This window comes from Balaenoptera musculus, chromosome 7 (assembly GCF_009873245.2).
Source record: "Balaenoptera musculus isolate JJ_BM4_2016_0621 chromosome 7, mBalMus1.pri.v3, whole genome shotgun sequence".
NCBI classification, from domain to species: domain Eukaryota; kingdom Metazoa; phylum Chordata; class Mammalia; order Artiodactyla; family Balaenopteridae; genus Balaenoptera; species Balaenoptera musculus.
In genome coordinates, this window is record NC_045791.1 from 82,407,086 (window position 1) to 82,428,353 (window position 21,268).

Here is a 21,268-nt window from a genome sequence, read left to right on the forward strand (position 1 = left end):
TGCCCACCCGGAGCAGAATTACAGCTATTAGAGGTCCAGTCATCCCATGTTGCTGGTTGCATCTGTGTTTGGCCATCTGAGTGTATAAATATTCATCTGCTTTCTCCTCCTTTACTCCTTTCATGTGCACTTCCAACAGAAAGGAGAACGTGACTGCTATGCACTCTCCCTGGAAACAACTGAGCAACTCACCTTCGAGATCCCCCTGAATGATTCTGGTTCTGCTGGTCTTGGGGTGAGCTTGAAGGGGAACAAATCTCGAGAAACTGGAACAGACTTGGGGATTTTTATCAAATCCATCATCCACGGAGGCGCTGCTTTTAAGGTAGGTAGGGGTGATGTTTGCACATCAATGAGAAGATATTTAGAGATGTCGTCGTTGTGCTTGGGGACTGGATGGAGAAAGTGTCTGAAGGCTTGAGACCACTGAGGCTTTCCTGCCAGATGCAGGAAATGTATGTGTGAACAGATCTGGGTGACAGTTTGTTTTCATACTTTAAGTGGTCATGTCCTATTGATAGTTCTTAAAACTCACCATGATTAATATTCTCTTTTACATTATTTTTTATCACTGTTAGGATTCTTCTGAGTTTGTAACCTAACAAGGTTGAACCTAAAAATACGCAATCAGAAAAGCAAAACTAAAAACAAGTCAACATCCAAGCAACAAATAAGAAACTATACTTCTTGTGCTTGCAAGAATGAAAGTTCAGTGGAGTCGGAGAGACTGTAGGTCAAATTAAAGTCATTTATCACAGTTTATACACTGGAAAATCCATGATGCTGGGAATGCATATTTGCCTTTGAACTTAGAGAAGCTTATAAATTTCCAGATAAAAAGAGAAGAACATGATTCTGCCCTTTCATACAGGGGCGGGCAACATGATCATAGCTGTTACCATAATATGATGGTTAACTAGATTTGCCTAAGTTCACATGCAACTCTACCACCATGTGCTCCAAGTAGCGCACCATTAATAATAATACCTAATGTATAGGGTTCTAAGGATTGAATAAAGTAATGTACACAATGTGATTAAAGCAGTGAAGTGATTACAGAGAGGGGGGAAAACACGTTTGTGCTTATCGTCAGCTGTCCTCACCATCATCATTGTCTCATGCCATCCAGCGAGGCTTCCTGAGCTCGAATCCTGCCTTCACTACTCTCACCGTGGCTGAATGTAGGCAACTTACTTGTCCTCAGTGTGCTTGAGTTTCCTCATGTGTAAAATTAGTAAAATTAGTAGTGCCTGCCTCCTGGTGCTCTTGTGAGGACAAAAAAAGACAATAGATATAAAATGCCTAGCACCGCACCTATGATAAACGTTGAATAAATGTTAGCCATTTTAAAATCATTTTGATATTAATAATGTGTGCCTTCTCCCACTCAAAAGCCACGAAGGCATAGTTAGAGTTTACAGGAGGCCCCCCCTGGTCCTAGGATCCTGGCTTTATTGAAGCATTTGTCTCCTCACACTTAATCATTCCACTTTTGCTTCAGACCTAGACTCTGAGCTAATATCTTCTTCTTTGGGAAAGAAGAAATGCGTTAGGGATAGATAACTCTTTAATGCACTCCTTGGATCAGTTAGCTTCTGTTGCATAATAAGTAATGACAACATTTCAGTAACATACATCTGTAAGCCTTTACTTCCCTCATGGCCCTGCAGGGCAACTAGAAGGGCTTTGATTCAGGCTGGTATGTCTCTATCGCACTGTAGATCTACAGGTCTGAGCGTGCTTCACATATTTTAACTACACCTTGGACTACCAGGCTAGCTGATGTCAGAGAGCCATGAAGCCTCTTTAGTTCTGGGTTCCAAACTGGCATGCTGTCACTCCTCACACATACCAGTGGCCAAAGCAAGTCATATGACTGAATCCAAGGTCAATGTAAGGAATAGGGAAACAGTCCACCCATGGTGAGTCTATGACAAACATTTGGGTACAGAGAAGGGTGGAGAATTGGGGCCAATCATCCAATCTATCAAACTCTCCAATCAGGCTCAGAAATGCAGAACCAGGAGCAGATGGGAAATGATAGTAATAATAGCAACAACAACGTCAGGTAACATTCATTCTGTTTTGTGCTTAATATATGCTGGGCCGTATAATAAGTATTTTAGGTGGATTCTCTAATTTTATTCTTCACATTCACACTGCATTATAATCATGCCATCTCATTGGGGAAAATTGCAGATTTCAATAATTAGTGCCTCTCCTATGGTCACAAAGCCAGGAATTGCTTAAAATAAGATTTGAACCCGGGCAGTCTGACTTTGGAGCCTGTGCTCTGCTGTCCTGTGACAAAAGCTCTTTCATCTCATCTGTTCATATTTCCAGAGATCAGGGGCTGTTGTCCTGGAGTTGTCTTATATCATGCTTATCATCCTGAGCCAAGCCATCTAAACAAGTGCTATGTTTAAGGATGAGTCTTGGTCATGTTTGTGGATACCAACTTGACATTATTCTTCTTATTCCTAATGACAGCTCTATTTACAGAATTTATTCCAAGTAAAATTGAAACTAAAATGAATTTTTGGAAATTAAAAGCAAACATCTTAGCTTTTTTATGGGCAATAACTTAAGCTCAAGCGATATTGGAGAGCAGGTTTAATACGTATATCCATGTTTGTGTAAGTAAGCATCTCCTTACCTAAGCAGTTTCTAACAGTCCTGTTTCTGGCAGAAAGATTTCACTTTGCATTTATGTAAATTTCTTTCCTGACACTGTCTGCTGAGTCAGACAATCACACCATTAAAAACTACTGGACAGCATATTTATAGTTGATCTTAAATAGTAAGAGGCATCAATCATGAATTTAGCCTTATTGTGAATGTTTAGTATCCATTTTTCTTGTTTACTTTCTGCAGTGTAGAGGGTAGAGACCTAAGCTTTGCTCGCAAGAAATCTGATTAACCAGGAGAAAGAAAAGTATTTTTCTCTTCTCCTTCTGCTGTTCCAATAATCCACTGTTACTCCTCAGAAAATTGCCACCTGTTCTGTGATGGAGGATTGTTTTGAGACTTTGTTCCTGTCCTTGTTCAGAAGATACAAATGTAACAGACTGCACTGTCCCTGGGGCAGAGGGGAGATAAGCATGGGGAACATCCACTTTAGCATCTGGCCCGAGGTTTTTACCTGAAATCAACAAAATAATCTTCCTGCCAGGGCACACTCTTTTTCTCCTGGCTCTTCCTACCACTAATTGGTTCTCAAGGTGTTTTCCCCTTTAGGGAAGGTGGATTTTTGGAAACTAAACTACTTTGAAAAGTATGACCAAATTCTTCCTGTGGCTTCTGTGTGCTCTATTCTCCTGGGAACTTCCATTGGTGTAAACAAAGACAGGCTACTTCTTGCCAGATGTAAAACCCCGGGATAACTGTGACTATAATTAAGGGCCTCCTCCCCCCCCCCAGCCCCCACCCCCGGCCTTACCTCTCTGGCTGCTGCTTTCTATCATTCCATCTCTTATTTGAGTCATTTCTAATAAAGATATAAATCTCTATTTGAAAATAAGAGCATCTAGCTACCCTAGAATTCCCTCCTGGAAGTGAATCCTTCACCCACTCTAACGGCAAAGTAACAGTATTTTTACTCTATTCAGAATTATTCAAATGCTTAATCTCATCCTAATATTTAAATTCCAGTCTGCATGTCAAGAAGTAAAGCCCAGACACCCTTCCCTGCTACTGGCAGGTCACAGCAATTGCCATTTCAGGCTGCTGTAGCCTATGGAGTCCTTTGTAGACCCCTCTGAAGCATCCCTTTGAGCTGTGCTTTTCAGTGTACAGCCAAAGTGACCACTGAGCATAACAGCCAAATGTGGATTAGAGTATTGATGCTGATTTGCTTAAACAATAACATGCCTTAAATGTTCATGGTTCCATTTTAGTTTCTGTCATTCTTCCTGGGCATTTGCCCCTGAATGCGTAGCGTAATTGCTTCCAGAACCAAATTATACTAGATGCAACTATATATGTTAACTTTCTCATGAACTGAGAACTATGAGTGGAATGAAATTAGGATTTCATGAGGATGCTTTTCTAAAGTTTCATTTTTTGTAATTGGAATTTAAAGTGAATATGTTGTTGTTGTTACTGATAAATGAAATGGAATATTGTCTTTGTGCAGTTAGAAAAATAATAACTTGAGAAAAATATTCTCCTTTCCCAAAATCTACATAAAAATGAGCTTTTTCTTTTTCCAAGGAAGCACACAGAAAGTCTAGGCGATCAGTTTGAAGACCTCACATAATTTCATCCTCATGTGCTAAACATTTTGAATTCTGGGATCGGTGGCTTTCTCTTCCTTTGCTTTTGACGTACTCTATTAACTGAATGTTTTTTAGAGAAAATGCATTTTTATGTCTATTGACAATACTAACTTAAACTGCTTATTTTTCTTCTCTTTCTACCTTAAAAATAAATTACTTTTAGAAAATATATAACTAGAATGGTGATTTTTTTTAAAATTAAGGTAGAATACTAACACCCTTTATAGTAAGAATAAAAATTCCATGGAGCCTGTTGTACTAATTCTGAATGATGTTTCTTAATTTGAATATACTTACTTTGGAAGTGTAATGTGTTCTATTGAAACCTTGAAACAATAATGTAAAAATTAAAATTTAAAGGCAGTTTTTGCTATGGGAAAAAATGTCATATGTCAGGTAGATTATTTAAGGGCTCTTAAATAGAGAGAATGAATTTAAGAATACCTTTTATTCTCTAGAAAATTAATTAGCTAGGTTTGTACTTAATAAATACTACTTGATGATGATGAAATTAAATGAAAGAAAAATGCCTGACATAGCTAATTGCAAATGCATGCACTCAGAATATAAAATAGACGTAATTTAAGTAATTTGATTCTTGTGTGCTTAGGAAATTTGGAATACAACCGCTGAGAGATGCAGAATTGCATGATCTATGCCATTTAGTAATAGGTTAAAAAAAATTAAATGGTACAAGCGATCCCCCTATTTTAAAATGACTAAAAGTATGAATTTTTGGAGAGAATATGCACAGTCCTAGAATTTCTGGGAACACGGTGCTTGATGCTGAATTTCCGTGTCTCTTCATATTATGGAACATTTAACAGCCTCCAAGCTACTTAACAGGAGTTCAGTAGGAGTTCCTAGCGGGAGTAATTTCCACCTCCATTTCTACTGGTATCTGTAAATCATGTGGTGGATCTATAATTAATGAATTCAAAGGAAGGTAAAAAGGACAGCATTTTAAGGAACACAAATGTTAAATGATTTCTTCAACTATCCATTTTTCTTAAAATTGATAGTGTTTTCTACTGGTGGAGAGCTATAAAGATCATTACCTATAGTCATGTCTTCCAGCTTTTTACCTCTTACAAAAGGACTGTAAGTCTGGGTGTGTAAACAGCTTTATTGCAAATCCTCAGCTGTTAGAAGCCAAACTCTAACATTTCATCCTAACCACAAAAATGTGATATTTTATGAACAACTAAAAGCAGGAACTCTGCCTGGAAAAATTCACCATCACTATATACCCAATAATAATTTTGCCTTAAAAAAAAAAAATCACTAACTTAAACATGAAAAAAGAATTATCAACTCTGTTATGCCAAATATTTTAAACCAATTTCCTTTTTAGAAAAAAACCAAAAATGTTAGTATATGTTAATTAATATAATCAGGCTTATCATTTATGGGTTTTCTGCAATAAATTTTAAAGAGATTTAAGAGAACATTACTTTCAAAATCCCATAATACCAGCATCAATCATTGCTTTTTCTTGCCAATTTTTAGCACTTTCATATTTTTATCTTATATATGGAAATGCATCTAAGAAATAAATTTATATCATGCTGGATAAAATTTTAAAACTCTGTGTCATTTTGATGTGTACTTTGAACTCCATGACTGCCTCAGGAGGCTTGAAAAAATATAAGACTTGGTAGACCTAATCAAAAACTAAATTGTTATCTACAAAAGCTGATATAACATGATCATGATACTTTGAAAATAGTACCTCTTACCTGAAAAGCTATATTCACCTGCATTGTGGGTATTTATAGGAGATACTGAGTTCATAACATGGTCAGAGCTTTGGTCTAGGCATTCTGCTCTGGGTCCGTCTTTTTAGAGACCAGACTTTTAGCAATCTTAGCACAAACAAGAGCACAGTTTTGTTTGTTTGTTTGTTTTTAAAGTGAATAAATAAGATCCTTTCATTAAATTGAAAAGGCCTCTGAGATTCTAATCTAGTTAGGCATTCATGCAGGATCTTCTTGATTCATATAACACATACACCTTAATAAGCTTTTTGTTATCCAGTTTTCTAAGCCAGAGTAAACTAAAAGCAGAAAATCAGGAAGAAGATAAGAAGGGATGGAGAGAAAACTGAAAGGACAGGAAATAGAAAAAGTGTAAAACAAGCACAGAGTGCTATTGCTGCAAAGCAGGCCAAAGAATATTTGTGATGACTCTAAGTCAGTGCTTCTGAAACTTCTTGCTGAGGAAATTGTAAAATTCACTAATGACGATAGTGAAGGCTGTAAGTTGCAGTATGTTTATTTATGTCCCATATGTTTCCAGAAGATCTTTTAAAAGGAACGAATTATAATACATTATATCAGAATGGTTTGGATTATGTATATTTTGATGCTCTAAAAAGTACTCTTCAGTTATCTTTAATTAAAGTCTCATATACCACAGATGCTGAATAAATGGTGCATTGCTGGGACTTCACTGATGTGCTACATAAAATGGAGTGAGGCTCTTAATAACTGAATTAGATACATTTAAACTTTTACAATAGCTGAACAAGGGGATATTGAGCTAGTACACAGAAAGTAATCAAGCTTCACTTTTAGAATTATAAAGTTTCTCTGAGCATGTGCCAGCATCTCCAAGCCAGCCTGGGATCAGGAATCTCTTACAGTTACAGTTTGTAAGTTACAGAATTTGTCCATTGTAGATGAAACTTACACCAGGTCCAAAGCACCTGAATGAAAGATGTTTCAAGTGATTCAATTTAGCAAGCACTTGCGGAACATCTACAGCTACAGCAAGTTATACAATATATAATACACTGGAGACAGAAAATTTAAAAAGACTCATTCCATAATACAGGAAACTGGTAGCATAATAAATACAGAAACAATTCAAATATGATAAGAACTATGGTAGACAAATATAAAAGTATCATGGGTATCGAAATGGAGCAATTAATTCTGCCTGTGAAGAAAACTGAATGGAAGGCAGTTGCTGAGCCTTGTTTTGAAGGATAGATATTCAACAGGTGAGCAGGAACGCAAAGGGCATTTTGGTGAGAAGGAAGAGTGTGGGCCACGTCACCACGGTGTGTACATCAGAGTGCAATTTATCGTGTCTGGAAAATAGAGCTCTTATTTGTGAAGAATGGTGCCATTCATATTGGTTGAAATTGTGTTAGGACAGAGGTAGTAAAACATTGACTAATGTGGGCAGATGCCCTTCAAGACAAGAACTTACATGCTTCTAGTCTTACCAACTTTCTTTATTCCTTTCTTTGTTTTAAAAACTATACTTTAAAATCTTGATTTATTCTTTTGACTTTCATTGCTATTGTCTGAAAATGAAGCTAAATGATTTCAATCTGGAATGCAAGGCTCTTTCTAGGTTGGATTTTTTTTTTCCCAAAAATACAGTAAGCAGATGTGGTCATGGAGTGATTTTAGGACCTTGAGAAATATTTGTTCAGGAAAATCCTTTCTTTCAGTCAGGTGCCATACTGCCTGGAGTTCCACCCCACTCCAAGGAAATGCTGCCTGAAGTCTGAAGTCAGGGTTTACAATTTGGGTGCTGATGTCCCCGAAGGCTTCACCAAGGGCCCCATTAGAAACAGGCAGAGGCAGGAACCAACATCTGGTCGTGATTAATCCTCTCAACACCCTGGCCAAATATGGACTGGCCTTGGGCCCCAGCCAGCTACCCATGGGTTAGCCAGCCCACTCCCTCACGCTTGACTCATGTTTTGCAGAGGCTCGTTCTTTGCCATGGCTTTCTTCTCTTCCCTCTGTGTTCATTAGAACTTTAGAGGTAAAGGGACCTACAAAAAATTGGCCAAAAGAGGTGGATTAAGCTTTGCACTGTCACCAGTAATCATGACAGAGGCACAGCAGGGGCTGAACTGTGAGGTCACTGGACCCCCGGAAATCATGGATATGCTTCAGTGGGCACATGAAGCATCCTATAAGGTACATGACTGCTCCCCATTACAAAGAATTACCTGCTCCAGATGTGCAGCTGTGGAGAAACTATCATGTAAATATTTATTTGTAAGAGGTGAGAATCTGTAGCTTTTATTAGATTTTCAAAGGAGTCTAAGAAGAGCCCATAAAGGTCAAGAATCACTAGCAAAGTGGTTGAAAACATGGACTTCAGAGTGACCCAGACCTACTTCAAATTTGCTTTTAGACATGTGACTTGTAACAATGCACTTAACTTGCTTGACCCTTGGTTTCTTCTTTTATAAAGGGGAGCGGTAGTCCCCAGTGTATAGCGTTGCTGTAAGGATTAAATTGTCTAGTGCATAGAAAGGGTTTAGCACAATAACTGCACAGAGGAGAAACTCATTAAATAATTATATTCATTGTAGCGCCTTTAATCATCTCTAGAGCTCTGATTTTAGAAGCAACATAGCATAATGGGTACATATCTGACTCAGACAGGTAGACCTGGCTGTGACAGTATTCTCTGACAGTCACTTCATTTCTCTGAGCCTCCATTTTTACCTCTCTTAGTGGAGGGTGATGATTGTATCACAGGGAGGTTTTGAGAAATGAGAACATACGCAAAATATTTGCACAAGGACTGGCCTGTATTTGGTGTTCAGTAAACGGGGATATAACACTCAAAGATCTTGTCTCCTGGTCCATTCTTCCTCCTGCATTAGAACCAGGTTAGGGCTGATGAGACTTGAAGCCATCCCAGGACATGGAGAAGACCTAGATCTCATACCAGTTTTTATTCGTCCTAATGTGCCCTAATGTGGAGGAAGTTATTTTCTATCTTTAGTCTGTTCTCCTTCCTCTTTTTCTTGTTTTTCTTCCTCTTTGGGAACCTCCTTTACTCCGTCTTAGCATGAGGTTGGATAGAGTTGGTTATGGGGGTTGCCAAAGGTAAGGAGTGTAGTTGTGGTCTTTTTGGTTAGGGGTCTGATGGCCATAAAGTAGGAAGGAAAGTGTCTTTTTTTGGGTTGCTGAAAGAGAATTCCATAAACTGGGTAGTTTTTTAACAGCAGAAATTTACCCCTCACAGTCCTTGAGTTTGAAGTCCAAGATCAAGGTGCTGCAGATTCAGTGTCTGGTGAGACGTGGTTGATAGACAGCTGTCTTCTTCTTGCTGTAACCCCATATGGCAGAGGGGACAAGAGATCTCTCTCAGGTCTCTTTTATAAGGGCACTAATTACCTTCCAAATACCCCGCCTCCTAATACCATCATGTTGGGGGTTAGGATTTCAACATATGAATTTGAGGAAAACACAAACACTCAGTCCATAGCAGAAAGGGCATTTTCTTTTCATTCAACGAATGCAAGAATGATCCAGATTACGATGAAATAAATGTCCTAGAATTCCTGGGTAATATCCTGGATAGTTGAATTCACTCATGTAAAATCAGTTGAGGAGAGTTACCATTCTCATGCCTAAGTATTTACTTAAACATAGTATTCACAGAAAAAAATAAAACCATAAAAAAAGACTTTTCTTGGTAAAAAATCATTCCAAAGCAGAATAGACATGCACAATTTTGGGGAATCTTTGATGAGTTTTGAGTAATGACCTCTTCATTGAATCAACTTGATTTTAGATCAAGACTAGACCTGGATACACATGTATGTATATATAGCTAGATAGGTAAACAGTCCCTGCCCTACCCCCTTTGCCCCTGCCACTTCCAGCTTGCTTTCTTGCTCTGCCATTCCCCAGCCCAGTCTCCTGTCTCCCCATCTTCTATCGTCTGACTCTGGCTTTCATGTAAGGTTCTCTTCCAGGAGATATCTGGTGGATTTCTAAGTCTTTTTCCTTGAAGCAAGATCCCTTTAGGGACTTGTCATTGTCATCTTCGTAGAACACAGAATGGGTAGTGAATAGGGAGTGCTGAGAAGTCAGAACTTGGGCTATTCTGATCCAGCTCTGATCTTAACTAGCTGATCAAGTTCTTCCACATAGATTGTGGAAGTGCCTTCTCTTAAGAAGAGGAGTTCAATAAATGGTTTCTCATCCTCTTTGGGCGTCACATTATTTATAAACGGAAGGGGTTGGACAAGATGATCTCTAAGGAGCCTTCCAGCTCTGAATTCTGTGATTATATTCTACATGGTAGGACAATGTGGTACTTACTGGCATCACCAGTAATGAAATTACCCATCCTTTATCTTATAAAGGAAAAGCAAACACCAATAGCAACAGACCAGCCAAGCCTAAAAAGGAGAGTATGTGGATTTTTATCACACCAGCAACTCTCCAGTGATGCTTGTGATGAATGTGAATGTCTTTATTAAAAAAAAAAAAAAAAAATCCCAGCTGCCCTGGGGTGACCTGACCTGCCTTTTTGTTTTGGACGTGGATACACAAACATGTTCTACTTTAATGTAGTTCCGCATGCTTGAGACTCGGAACGTAGCTGAAAATAAAAGTCTGTGCTTAATACTTGCTGGTAAGAGATTATCTTACAAAAAATGTTTTTCTTCCATCTCCTTATCTCTTCTTTACCTCTTCACTCAGACCTTGCCCCATACTTCACAGAGAAAGTTCACGGGAGGTTACCGGGTGGATCTCACTCTGATTTCATTCCCTCAATTCTAGAGTACCCATTAAGTTTCAATCTTTATCTTTCTTCTTCCTGTCATAGCGGATGAGATGTCCTGCCAAGACGAAGCGTCTACAGATCCAGCACTCGACCTCGTTTCCTGTTAACAGGGCTGGGATCCTGAGCCAACTCTTCTGTTTCCTCCTCGGCTTTAAAAACCACACATCTGTTTCCAGTCCTCCTAAAAAAAACTTTTTAGTGACCCTCCCAACTGCCCGCAAAAGATTCAGCCCAGTAGTCCTCCTTCCATTAAATGCCATAATAGAACAGAATAATTTCTGGAGTAAAGTGTCTCACTTCACTTGCCACAGCCACTAAGGTTGTTTTTGTTTTACCCCATTTCATGTAGCCTTAATCTTATCCTTTATGTGCCTCACTCAACATGAGATAACAGAAATGAAGCGATTTCTTTCTCGTTTGGCCTTTCCTGTAAATCTCATTTCCAGATTTGCTCCAAATTAGAGGAAAGGTTAAGTGGAGTGGGAAAACAAGAGGAAGGCAGAGGACATTAGGCTCTGTTGAGGCAGTGCACTCAGACGTTTTACAGCTCGATTTTACCCCTTTCTCGATCGATCCATCCCATGGCCTTGCCATCTCAACTTTTCTCATCGGGAGGGCGTGTGCGCCTTTGGGCGGCCTCCACGATCTATGGGCCAACACCCTCTGCAGCAGGAGGCGCGTGCAGTGCATCTCCACGAGGGCATTAGCGCTCCAGAACAGCTCTCACCACTCCCCCCCTTTTCCCAGCTGTCAGCAGAGGAACTTCCTCTGACCATCTGGTGCCGCATTAGTCAAAGTTCATCAACTTGTCCACAGGATTTCTCTCCCAAAGCTGTACTGTTGCTCCTCTTGTTCATTGTATGTCTGGTTTTCTCATTTCTTAGGGAAGTTCTGTTTTGTTTTCCTTTTACATTTCATTCTGTTCATTTGAACATGGATCCCAGATACTTCTAACTGCAGAAACTTTAATACTTCCCTCTGCCTTAGTGTGGCACAACTGTAGTCTAGAGACGAAGAACAAAGGGAGTCCTAGTAGAGAAACTGAAAAGAGCCAAGGTTCATGAAACCTGAACTTAAGTCAGTTTCTCTCTGCCTCTATTTTGTGACCTAGGGCAACTTACATCACTTTCCTGCCTCAGTTTCCTTATTTGTAAAATGTGAATAAAAGCATTAATCTACTCAACTTCTTGAGTTCTGTGAGAACTAGAGATAATTCGTGGAAAAACTGTGATACAAGCCTACTGTCATTTCTGTTAAATTTATTAGCAGTGGCACTAGCATCACGACCTTCCTAAAATTGCATCTGTGCCTCACAGCAAGAACTTTCTACCCTGGTGTGTAGCAGGTATAACGCACATCCCTAATCAGACTGTCAATATTTAAGCATCTTTTCTCCTAGGCTGCCTGTTGGGGACATGTACTGTGATCCCCACCAGTTCTTTTGTAGGCAGAGCTGGCATCCCGGTTTGTTTAGCTGCTGCTATAGACTCCAGCTTGTGGGAGACTTCTGGCTGAAGATGACTAGTGCCTAGAGGTGCTTTAGACTAGAATCTGGGCTGCCTATCCACCTGCCCAGGTTCCGAGCGCTCTGTGGCATGTGGTGTTCCTTCCTGAAGGTGCTGGGTGAAAGTGCTATCAGTCAGAGCCTCCTCACAAAAGGCTTGACAGTCCCCTTTGTCAAGCGTTTCTGCCGGAAGACATCATAGCAAATTGGTCCTGCGTTACACACCTCTGCGTTCTTTTGCAGACCAGCAACTTTTTAGTTGTGTTAGAGAAAATTACTGGAGAATTTTTTTTTTTTCTCAGCACTATCCAGTAGAGCTAGCAATGATGTCTAGGAGACACATTACCGCTCTCGAGCTCCCAACGTTTAAGCATGATGTCTCTCTGTGCCTGAAAATGCAAGCTATATGACCACTTTCTTTTGCTTCCAAACCCCCTTTCCTTAAGTCAGCAATACGGTCCCTGCCAGAGCGAATGTCAGAATCAGGCTAGGCTAGCATACTTGCCAAAGATTTAGGTAAGAGACATTATACAAATGTCTAAATTATTGCAGTTTGGAACTCTAAGATTTCTAAAAATCACTTTCACACAATTCATTATTGTTAGTATTTGTGACTGTTTGATAAACTCCAGAACCTTTTTCTGCCATGGAAAATAAATTATTTCTAATAGCTATTTTTTTTTTTTTTTCGTTTTTCATTTTAAACTTGAACTTTTCCCTGAAACAGTCTTATGTCATCACCATGCTTTTCTCTATTTAACACTGTTTTTCTTACCTCCACCCTAGGATGGTCGTCTGCAGGTGAATGACCAGCTGATTGCAGTTAACGGAGAATCTCTTCTGGGAAAGTCCAACCATGAAGCTATGGAAACACTTAGGCGATCAATGTCCATGGAAGGAAACATACGAGGGATGATCCAGTTGGTGATTCTGAGGAGGCCAGGGAGACCACTGGAGGTGATGCAAATTTTTATTTCCCTCTGCAAATTGCCCAGATGGCCACCAGAATATTCACACTTCCACCACTAGTATGGTAGCTAGGCTCATACTGATTCTGAAATTGGAAAAATATGCCCTAGAAGTGCTCTGATGGGTTTATGTGGCAAATTGGTGGTTGTATATTTTAGGTATAACTAGAAGGTGTAAAAATGTGCATATAAATTAAGTAATTTATCTAGGGTAACAAGTCCATAATTTCCAGTTTTTCCCCCAGAAACTCCTAGAGCTCTGGACTTTATGAATAACGCTTTATTCATATTATAAACATTAAAGCATAAAACATGCTTATATACTTTTTGGATGACATGCTAGCAGTGTCCATACCTTAGAAAGTTCTTAATCAGATGTATATAATGCTTACTGTGAAGATAATTATAATGCAATCAGCTCTCTACATTCTTCCCTGTAATGTGTGCCTGGGACTTAACTAATTTAAAATTTGATCTATTAAACAAGCTTCTTGCTTCATGTTCTTAAATAAATGTTTTTAATTAAAGAAGTATTTTGGAAATCTTTTATCATGATTTCTTTATGGATTTTTTTAACGTAAGCAATATTTTTACATACACATGAAGTGTGAACATAAACTATTCTTGAATGCTAATATGCCTAAACATTTCAGTTACATACAATTATATTATTTATATAATTATTATACAATTATATATTATAGTGTACAACTATCATATTCATCATAAGGTATTCCTAAAACATTATTTTCACTTATATAGAGAGAATAATTATTAAATGCTCCTAAAAATTATTTTAAGAAAAGATAAGAAAAAAGTCAATAATAGTTAAGAGTTGAGAAAAACATCAGCAAATCACACATATATTCTCTAAGGACAAATAATGTTTTTGTGATACAGTAATACACAAAGTTAAAATAGAATCCTATTAAAACACTAATATAAAATATTAGTTTTAATAATAAGTTCAACTTAAACATTTTAAAATGAAAAGATTTTGAAATTAAGACTGGAAGGTAGTTGGGGATGATAGTGGTTAAAAGCTTGGGCTCTGGAGTTTTGGATAACGTGAGTTAAAATCCCACGTGGGTCATTTCCTGGCTATGTAAAGACATACATAGTTGAGGGCTCTCTACTTACAGATAGCAATACTGTTGTCTGCCTTATCCCTTCATAGATCCTCATTTCCCAGCACCTAGTAGTAGACAGTTGTTATATATTGTTGAATGAATGGATAAAAGTTGCATCTGAGACCTACTTCATCTGAGAGGATAAGCTGAAGTAGTGAACTTATCAACTATATCTTACTTTGTCATATTATCAGCTGTTGGAAAGGAGTAACTGTACCTTTTAACTTTTCTGTACATAACCTTGTAAATGTTAAATAAATGTAAATTGCCCAATTACTGGAGACTGTATATAATGAGCCAACTCATTTCCAACATTTGTGTCTGCTTAAGTGACAGAGAGGTTTCCATGAATATTTAAGGGATTTTACTTATGTACATAGTCATAAAACCCTTATCGCTTGCTTCCTACCATGAGAGAATCGGCTGCCTTCTGGTTGAATTTGGTTCTTACTCGAGAGCCCTAGACCTCCACGGAACCCAGTTGTTGGATGCGGGTGTGAAGTATGACCTGTAGGCCCCTGAATCACCCCTTCCATGCATCTGTGTTTTAGATCTCCCTTAAGATGTCTTGGGACAAAGATACCTCAACTAACAGAAAAGTCTGGAATACACTGCTCAAGAATTCCATATCTGTGTAGATAGAAAAAGTAAAAGAAAAAAAAAAAAAGAAATGAACATGATTGCTAAAAGAGTTCCCTCCCCACCTCTCCACCTCTCATCTTCCCTAGTTTCATGTCTTTCTCTAAAATATGTGAATGCCTAGAGGATAAGTACTCTCTGTTTTGACTCATCAAGTTGAGACACTTTATTATTTGCGTTCTCCTTTACCGCACGTATTTTCATTTTAATTCTCACGCTCTGGGCTGGGTTGACGATTATTTCATCAGAAGAAAGCATGAAGCCTTCAGTTGGTTGCCCAACCTCAGGAGTGTCTTTGTAGTTGTTGTCGTTGTTGCTGTAGTTCTTTTTTTTTTAATAGATCTTTACTGGAGTATAATTGCTTCACAGTGCTGTGTTAGTTTCTGCTGTATAACAAAGTGAATCAGCTGTACATATACATATATCCCCATATCCCCTCCCTCTTGCGTCTCCCTCCCACCCTCCCTATCCCACCCCTCTAGGTGGTCACAAAGCACCAAGCTGATCTCCCTGTGCTATGCGGCTGCTTCCCACTAGCTATCTATTTTACATTCGGTAGTGTATATATGTCGATGCTACTCTCACTTCACCCCAGCTTCCCCCTCCCACCCCGTGTCCTCAAATCCATTCTCTATGTCTACAACTTTATTCCTGCCCTGCAACTAGGTTCATGAGTACCTTTGTGGTTTTTTTTTAGATTCCATATATATGCGTTAGCATACGGTATTTGTTTTTCTCTTGTTAATACTGTTCACTGGGGACTCAATTGGGAATAAGAAATGGGACAGAAAGCAGTTTTTATGAGGACATTTAAATAAGATCCATTTTTATTTTCTCTAATATTTACATGCTTTCCATGGGGGATGAGCAGGCACTTGGCTTTCTCAACTAATGAGAATCTCTGTGGTACCTGTGAAGATTAAAGAGTGTTTTTTTCATATAAAGACAGCAGCCTAATGTACAGATAATCTTTATTAAATTGAAAAAAAAAAACTGTAGCTATTTGATATCCCAAATCTGTTTTGCTGTGTCAAATCATATATGTTTTGTGCTCATGTTTTTGGAGGATTCTCCAGTGGAACAGCAATCGCCCTCAGGTACAATGAAAAAGAATCTGTAACCTAGAAAAGGCCTCAGTTCTGCTTATATATTCAGGGAAATCAGTTAGTTAGATTTGGGAAGAATACCAAAATGGTTACTTGAACATTATATTGATATTAAAAAAACTACTGAAGACGCTACTTAAGAAAAGTCAAAATATGTTGTCATTGGGTACTTTCCCACATTACCCAGATGTACAAGATACGTAAACAGTTTTGATGAGGACCTCGTGAAGAATACATAATGAGCCCTTGATTGAATCAAAATCATTTTAAACAGAAACATGTTTTTCAAAGGATGAGCTTGAGGTTCAATTGTAATTCTATTTGAGCCTAGAGACTTGGTATTTAAAAATGGGTTATGACCTGTTTTTTTTTTTTTTTTTCCTTCCCCAAAACATTTCCCTCCCCTGAGCTGGAAGCTCAGCTTTTGGTGGAAGCAGAATATGTTTAAAAATCCATTATATTTTTTATTGGCTGGGACACTAATGGAAGGCTCCACGACAGCTCTATTTTACAGGCTGAATATTTTAATTAGGCTGGTTACTGATCACTTGTTGGGATATTGATTGTGTCATTTATCAAAGAGCTGGGAAAGCAGAAAAAAAATTTTTGTTGTTGTTGTTAAAGCACTTGACTATGCAAGGTAGGTCCTACCTCTCCTACCTTCCAGGGCTCTAGCTTTAATTTAGGGGTAGTTTGCCCCAGGCTTGGGTTGACTAAGGAACCAGGGGCAAAAGGAAATACTGGGTGTGGAAAAAGTGTTATAAGCCTTGACAAAAAGCTAAAGGACCTTCAGCAGCTGAAAACATTTTAATTATGAAGAATGCATGCATGGAATGTCTTGAATATTTTGTTTAACTAGCAGGATACCGAGTTTCTGTAACTAAAGAGGAAAGTAGAAATCAAATGCATTGTTTGGGCCAAATGCTCTTTTTCAGAAGGAAAGAGCTTTGGGGATCGGATCTACGTTTGTCTTTGCGGAATGTTCCTCTCACAAATGGTCAAGGGAACGGCCCCGAGATGGCTTTCAAATTACTTCTTTGAAATCTGTTAGAAGACACACAGTTTGAACCAGAGCAAAACCCAGTTCTCTGTGCCTCGTTCCTCTAGAACAATAACTAGAGCTCCCTGCAGCCGGCCCATTCCCAGTACCTCGGCAGCACCTGTGCAACACGGTTTATTCTGGAGCTAGCAGTTTTAAGGAAACTGAATTTGTTTACGGACTATCAAAATCAAAACAGAAGGGGGAAATATGGAAGAAGAGAAAGAAATCTCAGGAGAACCAGCGTCTGGCATTGTCACAGCAGTTTGTTTTCGCTCCTGGCCAAAAGGCCTAGTGTCTGCAGTGGGACACACGCATGGCATTTCAGTGACAAACCTGCCTGGGTTCTGACTTGTCCTGGAGCATATACACTTAGTCACCAAGGGAGAGGGAGACAGGAACCAGCTGGTTGGCAGAGAAACACCCTTGGCATGAACTGTATTCTTATGTTGACACTGCCACAAGCTGTACTCCCAGATGGAAGAAAATTTGAAGGAAGCTAGTTGTAAGTGGTGGGAAAGAATAATAAAGTTAATCCGCTTCTGTGCTTGCTATCAGCACTCCTAAGCCTTAACACCACATTGTCAGTATTTTTTATTTCCTATTCAGAGATGTTTTAACTGATAGGACCATTTTGATTTTCCACAGTTGAGGACTTACGTGCAATAGACTCTTGCAAGATTATTCATAAATTGATCGTTCTTTCACTTTGCTTCCATTGACCAAGTTGGAACATACTAAAAAAGCGAACGTGATTTTTATTTTCATCCCTTAGGAGCCTGCAGAGTGTGGGGCATTTTCTAAGCCGTGCTTTGAGAACTGTCAAAATGCTGTAACCACCTCCAGGAGAAATGATAATAGTACATTGCATCCATTTGGCACCTACAGCCCGCAAAGCAAACAGAAAGGTAAGATTCTATCCATTCTCATCTGCTGCGAGTGGTATGAGAAAACACGAGTGTTTATTTTTTAAAAAAAGAGGAACAAAGGGGAATTAATTAGACTAAGTGCAGACTTTGTTACTCTGAGTCATGAAAATGAGAGATGGGTGGGAGAGCTGACTCACAAGTTGTGAAGCAGATTCCTGGCATTGCCCCCAGTTTAAGTGACAGTTTCTATGCTTGCTGCCCCAAACATGGAGGGTTACGTATAAAACAAAACCATGCCTGGAGAAACAAAATGACAAACCGTTATATTTTTTTTTAACAGTCTTTTAATATTGGAAGTTACCAAGTGTAAATAGCAACTAAACTTACAAAATATTGATATATGGAATAGTATTAAATCATAAAGTGGTCATAACACAGTTCGCAGATTTATGCTTGTTTCTGAGCGGTAAATACTGTGAACCGAGACCATGATATGATGGTGGAATGTTTTCGTTACTGCCTCACTACTACTATCTTGTATGGATCACATTTCTAGTAGAGCTCTACATGTAAAAAAATTGGATTTTCTTCTTTGTTTTTCAAAACTTATACTTAAGGCCACCAAGAAAATTCTTTTATTTCCCTGCATCTCCCTTCTTTAGTAACTTTACTTTTTTGTATCGCAAAAGCAATAGATATTCATGACAGAAAATTAAGAGAAAAGCAATAAAGGGAAAATTTAATGGCACTCATACTTCTGTCAGAGATACTGATCAATAACATTATGTATATATTGAAAGTGTTTCCTTCATGTAAATATGTGTATATAAAATGAAATGAAATATACTGTATAAAATGTTTAGGAAATTGCTTTTTTAATTAATAGCACATTATGAGCATCTTACTATGTCATTGAATATTCCATAACATCACGTTCAGTAGTTGCATAGTAGTCTAGTAGTCTAGTAGTAGTCTAGTAGTCTAGGTGCTGTTTATATAATCAATCCCTTATTTACACTTAAGATGTTACCCAAATTTAACGATGGGGGAACAATTTCTAGACTCTGAGATTACTCCATCAGAACAGACTTGTAAATCTGAGGTTCCTCTAGAATGAAATTCTTTCATCTGAATGGGATGTTTTTTCCTCTGAATTCCTCTGTTTCAGTGAGAGTAGTAGCAACAGCTGTGATCATTTATTGTTTACTGTCTGTTACATACTGTGGTGAGCAATTTACATGCACACTCAAAGTGGGTAATATTATTATCCTCATTTTACAGATGAAGAAATAGAGAGGAGAGTAAATGACTAACCCAACACCATATATAATCCCTGCAGAACCTGAATACATCTCCTGTCTCTCTGACTCAAGTTCATTCCCTAAACCACAGCGTGGGCCCTGTCTTACATTGGTCTCTTGAAACTGTTCTTTCACCTCATCCCAAGAGTGTCCATTAGAAGCTGACTTTACTTTGTGTCAGATAAAGAAACACCCAGTATGTCTTTCCTCATCTTAATAAAATTAAAAGTTTTCTTGACAAAGCAGCATCTCCTTCTGAGTCCTTCAGTCGCAATAGCAGGACAATCTGGGGAAGGAACAGCAAGTTTCCCTCACACCAGAAGAGGCTTCTCTCTACCGCGTCCAAATAATGATCAAGAACATGCCAGCCTTTATATAACTTGATTGGCACTTAATTCTCAAGCAACTTGTGGTCCAGTGACAATCCAAGTTCCGGGTTTTATTCCTAATTACACCAGTGATGTCCAAAGGAACATTGGACACATTACCTCCCATCCTGTTTCTTTTTCAGTACTTATAAAATATCGACGCTGAAGTGATAATTACGTAGTATATTTTTAGAGGACATTGAGATACTCAAGGAAATGGGATAATATCTCTAGGAAGGCTAGCAAAGGCTAAAATAATGAAACTATAGAACTAGTTATAGTGTAAGGATACACCCAGAAAAAAAATTATAAATAATAAAGTCCACCCAAAACACATGTTAAAAATAAAATGCACTAATACTTTGGAACTTCAGTAGTGTGTTCAGAGTTTGTATGTCACTGAACAATTAGAGTCCTTTAGGCACAGAACCACTGAGAGGTTCTGTCTCTTCCCTCCCTCCTGAGACACAGATCCACAGTCCACAAGGTTCCTGCTACACCTTCTCCTCCCACCTCAATTTTCCAAGGTAACATCAAAAATCCAGTTCTTTTAAGAAGTGACTCCATTAAACATTATTTTTTGAAAAGCACAGAAAATCTATTGTCATTATTTCCTTGGGGATCTGTGATACAATACTCGGTTATAGAATTAGGCTTATCAAAGCACAGATTTGTTATATTTTAATTATAAGAGGCCAGTAGATGGAATGCTCTTTCTTTTTATATAAGCCTATTGACTGAGAGACCGAAAAATGTATATAACAGAATTTATAGACATGATGCTGTAGAAGAATATCATGCTCATCACGTCTTTGTGTAGTGTTAATAACATTTTCATTTTTGAGAACCATTGAGAGTTCCCGAGTTTCCGACGCACACGAGGTGGCCATAGGCCACCAAGACTCATGAAACTTGAGTGAGTGTTGACTCGCCACCACCAAGCCTTTTTAAGGAGCTCCTTTAGAAAAACAAGATTGACTTGACAAAATGTAACGTCTAGTGAGGAGAGGAACTGTTACAGCCAAAACATTAACTTTTTTTTTCTTCCCTTCCTCCTTTCCTTTGTATATTTAAAAGTCCAATGTTGATATGCTGTGTTCCATCTATTTTTGTAATAATAGTACTACCACCCACTGTTCCACTGTTATTTTTTTTATATATACGTATTCCTGTCAAGCTGTTACAGAGAAAAGGCATTTTTAGAACTAACGTTTGTAGAAATTGTAACACCAGAAAATTCACATTTGCGTTGGAGAATTGCTCGCAATGCCCGCAGTGGAATGAGTGTAGGGCTCCAAGATGGTAATAGGATGGAGGCTGTGTCCCAGGGGTTTACTATAAAATCCTATTAAGCATTCGAATGGTAATGAAGTGCGCAAACACTGCATTTTCTGAAGAATCTTGCTGACAGATCTCACCCTGGGCCAAGTTACAGCCTAAGCACAGTTTGCCTCTGGTTTGTTCTTCCCTCTCCTTTAATTCTTCTCATCTTCCCTTTGTGCTCTACTC

At 38.5% G+C, this 21,268-nt stretch overlaps 1 protein-coding gene across 1 annotated transcript in view; it reads left to right on the plus strand.

Moving 5' to 3' along the window:
- PARD3B (par-3 family cell polarity regulator beta) overlaps positions 1-21,268 on the plus strand; it is a 1,042,097-nt gene that overhangs the window by 592,689 nt on the left and 428,140 nt on the right. Inside the window, 3 exon segments of the mRNA XM_036858752.1 lie at positions 140-325; positions 13,126-13,296; positions 17,997-18,129. Coding sequence (XP_036714647.1) covers positions 140-325; positions 13,126-13,296; positions 17,997-18,129 — 490 coding nt within the window.